Source organism: Sprattus sprattus (genome assembly GCF_963457725.1).
Source record: "Sprattus sprattus genome assembly, chromosome: 13".
Lineage (NCBI taxonomy): Eukaryota > Metazoa > Chordata > Actinopteri > Clupeiformes > Clupeidae > Sprattus > Sprattus sprattus.
The window spans coordinates 28,999,028-29,006,527 of record NC_137911.1 but is presented as its reverse complement, the minus strand read 5'-3'; the positions used below and the strand labels follow the sequence as shown (position 1 = coordinate 29,006,527).

Here is a 7,500-nt window from a genome sequence, read left to right as displayed (position 1 = left end):
CCCGTTTGCTCACTCCATTGTAGGGACTCATTTACCATGATGTAATGTTCGTGAAGTAGCTCCAGTAGTAGAGCAGAATGTAGTCGTCATTAAGCAGACGCTTTTGTCCAAAGCGACGTAGAAGGGAGAGAACAGTCAGGTTTTATTGCTCTTAGCTTGACCGTTCTCTGACTTTGGACAAAAGCGTCTGCTAAATGACTAAAATGACTAAATGTAAATGTAGAGCAAAGTGCTAAGAACAGCAAGGTCAATAGGGTGAAAGCCCAGAGAGCACACATACTGAGGGAAATGTATATCTGTACTGTACTGCATGTAAATGTATAACAGGAAAAATATATATCTGGTAATATGTATATCTGTACTCAGTGTTGTACCTGAACCTGAACTGAACTAGTTCATTTTTTGGAGCTGTGAACTTAGTTCAAAATTTTGAATTATGAACTATGAACTGAACTAGTTCATTTTAAAATTTGTGAACTATGAACTGAACTAGTTCATGTAGAAAGTGAACTTTCCCAACAATGTCTGTACTGTACGTACTGCATGTAAATCTATAACAGGAAAACAATACATCTGGTAATATTCATATGACACATCAAACCATCACTGCTGGCATGTGAAGGACTGGTTTCCTAGGGATTATCTGTTGTCCTCCAGCAGTCTTAATGTTTGTTTGAGAAACTAGGCTACAAGCCATCAGTGATCCACGCTCTGAAGCTGTACTCGAGAGGAGTTTGATGATGATTTGATTAAGATTATTGGGGTCACTTAGAGGCTGAGCTCAGTCTTATGCTTTGTTTTAGATGCTTTAACTGATATGCTTTGTTTTTCCAGTTGCATAGGTACACAAGAAGTCAGTCAGAGGCCGTAGCAGGCAGTGTGAAGAGGCTCTTTTCCACTGCAGGAACTCAAGGCACGTCCCAGGTGGCGCAAACGGGAACAGGAACGCCCCCCTAATCGGCCCTTTCAGCCTTTCTGTTTTCATTGCGTGCAGGGACATCAAACCTACAAGTGATGTGGCCTAATATTTTGCAACCAAAATTCAGCAACAGAATTCTGATATAAAATTGCTAACACTAATAAATGGCTTCATGGCAGCTGTAATTACTTGATAAATAAATATACAAGCACAACTATGATTAATAAAAGCACCACGTAACCTCTGGCAAAGCTTGCTGGTTTTTAAAATGGTCCTCGTCCTTGCCGGCACCTCTCAAATGATTTGCAAGTTCCTGCAGTGGCGCCTAACGGTGACAAAAGAGGATCCTGTCTAATCTAATGGAAATGCAAATGAGCCCTAGTGACTAGTGACTATTTTATGGCAGAGATAGTGACACACACACACACACTCTGAATTTTATCTCTGCATTTTACCCATCCAGGGTAGTGATACACACAGTGAAGCACACTAACCCGGAGCAGTGAGCTGCTTTTGAGCGCCCGGGGAGCAGTGATCGGGGTTAGGTGCCTTGCTCAAGGGCACCTCAGCCCTGGATGTGGGCATGGGACTGCAGTGCTCGATGACAAAACGTGACAAAGGAGGATCCGGTCTAATTTAATGGGCTGTATTCAGTCTCACTGAATTTACTCATGTCATCAGGATCAAGCAGGTACATTGATTCATTTTCATATTTAGTTTTGTGAGGATTATAATAATCCATTGGTAAATGTTGGTGCCTTTGCTGCTCTGACTCACCTCAGCGTGGCCCCCTGCTGTCAGGATCTTGTTACAGCGCTCACACTTCAGGCAGAGCTTGTGCCAGTCCTTTCCCAGGGACGCCACTTTCTCCGCTGGATTCAGGAACAGAGGAGGAGGAAGATGAGGAAGAGGGGGAAGAGGACAAAACATGAGAAAGAGCAACAAGAGGAAGCGAAAACCAGATTAGATAAAGTACACAAACACAAACCGTGACTGCGTGAACACTTCCATCTTTTCTCACAGAGTTCAGTCATTGTGTACTTTGGAGCGAGCTACTTCCCCAGACCCCCCTACTGTGAGCGCTGAAGGGAGAGGGGAGGTTGTGTGTAGCTCCTGGGGCTGAGCTCGTCAACTCTCTCAATCCCTTCCCAGGAGGCCCTTGTCCTGAATATATAAAACCCAATCTGCTGTGATTTCATCTGATCTGCGGAGGGTCTCTGGGGGATCTCTTAAGCAGATAGAAGTATGGAGAGGATGCTGAATGCTTCTCAGTCAACAGCAAATGTAAGGAATGGACTGTGTGTGGGGAGGTTGGTAGTTCAATTCCCTGTCAAAGCGTCCTTGAGCAAACACAGAACCCCTAATTGCTCCTGATGTGCAGTGTGCCATCAGTGTAAAATGTCAAATGTGTATACATCCTTGTAAATCGCTTTGGATAAAAGCGTCTGCTAAATGACTAAATGTGTATGTACATGTGTTCTTCACAGCAAGCCATTCAGCCTCTTCCAGCATTCCTTATCCTTAACCACATTCCAAAGCCTATTTTGCCACATCCTCATAGCCTGAGCTGTGAGGTCATTTCCTGTGAGTGAGGGCACTAATAATACCCTTTCCTACTATATTACCCCTCACTGTTTCTCCACGCTCACAATGCAGAATATGGTCTGGTCAAGCCGGCACCCCCTACGCAGGGGAAACACCTTTTCTTATCATCACTGGACACAATTGTCCAGAAAGCAGACGCCATTTCCTGTTGATTTTCCTTCCTCTTCATGGTCCCTTCCTAGGCCCTCCTCCAGGAATACTCAGAGTTCCAATCACGCTCTCTGCCTCCGCGTACACCAAAGAAGGAAAGCCACTAGTCGTCTCCACACTGGGGAGTCCGAGCGAGGCACAACCTTGAGTTCTCAACGAGTTCTCAACGTTTTCACAACGCTCTGAAATCGTTTCTCTCCCCTGTGCTCTGACCTCACCACGGCCTGTTTACTTTCTCTGGGCGGTGCCGCGGTGATTTACTGCCGTTCTTCGGTGACGGATCACTATTTGATCTGGCCACTTCACGCCACACCACGTCTGAGCTCACTGCACACAGTGACCTCACTAAAGGACAGTATTTGATGTGTGTGTGTGTGTATGTGTGTGTGTGTGTGTGTGTGTGTGTGTGCGCCACACCACGTCTGAGCTCACTGCACACAGGGACCTCACTAAAGGACAGTGCACTGGGGCGATGCTCTAGGACAATGGTATTATGTGGCCCTATCTCTAACCAACCTGACACTTTTCAATTTCAGGCAATGACGCCACTTCTGCTCACAAAAGCCTCAGCACTTCAGACGCACTGGGTATGTGTGCCTATAGTGACCCCTGAGGCTGGCCGTGGTCTGAAGAGGGGTCTTTGTCCTCCCCCCACCCCCCCCCCTCACAGTGCACCAGCAAATTGTTAGTACATCATTTGCTGATGATTTTCTCTGGCAAATCTGTCTCTTTAAAAGTGTTTTGTAACCTGTAAAATGTATTTAATTAACATTTATGTAACGTTAAATGTGGTGTCCTGGTATCATGTGTGGTGCCCTGGTTTCATGTAAAATGTATCTATTTAACATTTATGTAACGTTTACTTATTTTTCTATCTGTGTCTTTTTACAAGTTTTTGTATTTGTAACCCTCCCTCCCTCCTTTTCTTTCTTTCCTACTGTGAGACGCATTGTGTACCCTCGAGTATGAAATGCGCCGTACAAATAAAGTTTGATTTGATTTGATGATGACCAGCTAACTGTATTTCACTGTATGCATCTAGAACATGCTAGAAATGATGGGAACACAAAACACGAGCACTCAAGCGTTCAAAAAGGGTTCAGTTAATTCACACTGATCCAAACACGAACTGATTGGGCCCAGGCGGGGGTTCCTTTGTGTCTGGGTGTGTTTACACAGCATGGACACAGGTTCTGTGTGTTTTGGAGGGATAAAATGACTTGTTATTGCAGGGCAATGGCATTACTGTATTTGAGGCCCATACTGCAATATACAGTGATCTTGTACCATCAGGTTAGGTTTATGTGGTTATAGTTGCTTTATAAGTTGCCTTTATAAGTTGGCTTTATATTTTGCGTATTCAGATACTCCAAGGATAGCCTTGGTTCAGCCTTTTAGCTCAATCCAACACATTGACAATGAGCTATTGAGGTTGCAGCGTCTACTAACAGTCTGGTGGGTCAAGGATAGCCTTGGTTCAGCTTTTTAGCTCAATCCAACACATTGGCAATGAGCTATTGAGGTTGCAGCGTCTACTAACAGTCTGGTGGGTCAAGGAGAGCCTTGGTTCAGCTTTTTAGCTCAATCCAACACATTGGCAATGAGCTACTGAGGTTGCAGCGTCTACTAACAGTCTGGTGGGTCAAGGCCAAGCAAGGTGATTCCCCTGTCCTGCCCTAAGGTGAGAGAGCATAACACGGCATAAATCACACTTTTAGTCATCTCTCTGAATATGGAGCCGCTTAGAGAGAGAGAGAGAGAGATGGAGGGAAGGAGAGAGAGGGAGAGAGAGAGAGAAAGGGAAAGAAAGATGGAGAAAAGGAGATAGGGAGAGAGAAAGAGAGAGAGGGAGAGAGAAAGGGAAAGAGAAAGAGAGAGAGAGGGAGAGAGAGAAAGGGAAAGAGAAATGGAGGGAAGGAAAGAGAGGGAGAGACAGAGAGAAAGAAAGAGATGGAGGGAGGGAGAGAGAGAGAGAGAGACAGAGAGATGTACACCTGATTGCAGATTATCTGTTTCAGCTGGGTGTTGTTGGGGTTAGAGCTGTGATGGAACAGTAAGCCCTTTATCCCCTGTGATGTCAACAGCACAAAGGACAGGTAGAGAAATACTTGAATACTTTGTGATATTTCGTTTCTACACAGGACTGACCAATGGGACATTCGCTTCCACACCTTCAGGAACAAGACGAAGATGTGATTTCTGTTAACGCATTCTTTCATGTCTGCCATTTATATGGGGAAACTATTGACGTAAAACAGCAGGTTGAGGCTTGTGATGGCACGTGTGATGGCATGTGTGGTGGTGGCACCTTGAAATTCAGCTACAGAGAGGAAAACTCCCAAGCTGAAAACCAAACCTAGTAAAAAAAACATCAGGAAAACAATTGTCCAAAACTAGTGTTCAGTAAGTTTCAGGTCTATGCGCTTGATCCGAAATCCCATGGGAATCATGCCATAACCAACATACCTCATAGCCTGTGTGTGTGTGTGTGTGTGTGTGTGTGTGTGTGAACCCGGCCGCTGGAACTGTGCTGGGCTGATTCCAGCGGGGGCCTCCCAATCATCCATTCACCTACGGGTCATGCCTGTGGATTCCCTGGCTACTGATTACTCTGGCCTAACTTGTTTTGTCAAGCGGAGTGAAAACGGAAACCACGCTGGTCACGATTCCGGTGTGTTTCTCAAGAGCCGAAAATTACTTCCACGACCCGCTGTCAGCCGAGGTCTAAGGGCTCACGGTATGGCGTTCACACAGTCCAGTCGGGTTGATGTATTATGTTTGTGGTGGTTAAGGGGTTAATAGGCGAGGGCGGAAGGCGGCCATTGGAACAACAGCTTGCGGTTGAACACTCATGTTTAGGGTGCCAAAATGGGTTCAAGCAGCAAGAGATATATGGTTTCCACTTTTTTCCCTCTACATGGTAAAACAAACGTCCTCATTAACCGATTAAACCATGTGTGCTGTAGGCGTAGAACCATACCAACAGAGCCACTACTGTTGTCGTTAGTCGTAAGTGCCATTTCTCAGTGTTGTTTCACTGCCTCTCTCAGTCGGTGTGATTGTCTGCATGAATTTGTAATTAGACGGGCTTTAGAGAAGGGGAGCATTAATGGGTAATTGGGTGTCAGAGAGACAGAGAGATTTGGTGCACGGTGGTGCAATTACTGATAGATAATTATCCACCATGATGAAGCTGCACCAACACAACTACTTGCTAGATTCGGTCGACGTTAGAGAGTGCTTGAAAGGTGTAATCCAAATGGCAGACAAAAAAAGTAATTATGTTAAATTCTTAATGGGTCCTAATTGGCTCTTCCCCAACCCACCACCCAGTTTGTGTGTGTGTGTGTGTGTGTCTGTGTGTGTGTGTATGTGTGTGTGTGTATGTGTATTGGAGATGCTGGGAGATGCTGGGAGAGTACTGCTTGGAATCTCTACATACTGGTGTGTGTGTGTGTGTGTGTCTGTCTGTCTGTGTGTGTGTGTGTGTGTGTGTGTGTGTGTGTGTGTGTGTGTGTGTCTGTGTCTGTGTCTGTGTCTGTGTCTGTGTCTGTGTATTGGAGATGCTGGGGGATGCAGGGAGAGTACTGCTTGGAATCTCTACATACTGGGAAAATGAAAAAAAAAGTGGTTTCAATTGTTATTTTCTGTAAAGCTTATCTTCAATTGCTAAACTATATGAAGCCCTTAATTGCAAGAGTCATAAAGGCATTCTCAGAGACTATGACTCTGGCCTAAATGTTGTGTGAGAAGTGTTATAAAATCAACTTACCAATGCTACTGTAAATGCTATAAATGAACTGAATGTCTTCAAGTAGAAGCCCTGGCTTTAGGTCGACACATAAATACTACATAGTGTGGTTGGCTTGGACAATATCTACATGAAGCTTGATTAACACACACCCATCTGTTCCAGCCTGCAAAGTTACCGCCACCTCCCCCCCTCAGCCCAGTACACACACACACACACACACACACACACACACACACACACACACACACACACACACACACACACACACACACACACACACACACACACACACACACACACACACACACACACACACACACACACACACACACACACACACACACACACACACACTACTTTTATCTTCATAATATGCCATTTCTATTTTAATGATAGCTGAGCACTGACATGACAGAGTGGCGATTACGGCACGTTCGACTGGTCACACACCTGAGCACTACTGAGCCCTAATTTGAGACCCCTCTCTCAGACACACACACACACACACACACACACACACACACACACACACACACACACACACACACACACACACAACTATTATTTTCATAATATGCCATTTCTATTTTTATGATAGCGGAGCACTGAGATGACAGAGTGGCGATTACACACACACACACACACACCAACTCCCACACAAAGTGGTCCACAGCCAATCAAAGACACACACACACACACACACACACACACACACACACACTACTATTATTTTCATAATATGCCATTTCTATTTTTATGATAGCGGAGCACTGAGATGACAGAGTGCCGATTACACACACACACACACACACACCAACTCCCACACAAAGTGGTCCACAGCCAATCAAAGACACACACACACACACACACACAGACCCAGCAGCTCTACAGACAGTCAGAGCCCCAGACACACAGGAACATCCAGAGGAAAAGCACTGTGTGTGTGTGTGTGTGTGTGTGTGTGTGTGTGTGTGTTTCCATTGCACTCTGCTCCATTCTCATTCTAAAAATACCCTCTGCACGTCCTCAGGCCAAACAGTAGTATTTGCACTCGGCTTTAATAAACACAGCG

General features: G+C 45.2%; 1 protein-coding gene across 1 annotated transcript in view; it reads right to left on the bottom strand.

Moving 5' to 3' along the window:
* crip2 (cysteine-rich protein 2) overlaps positions 1–7,500 on the bottom strand; it is a 24,956-nt gene that overhangs the window by 8,603 nt on the left and 8,853 nt on the right. The window contains exon 2 of the mRNA XM_080850132.1: positions 1,697–1,791. Coding sequence (XP_080706258.1) covers positions 1,697–1,791 — 95 coding nt within the window. The remainder of the gene's footprint in view (positions 1–1,696; positions 1,792–7,500) is intronic.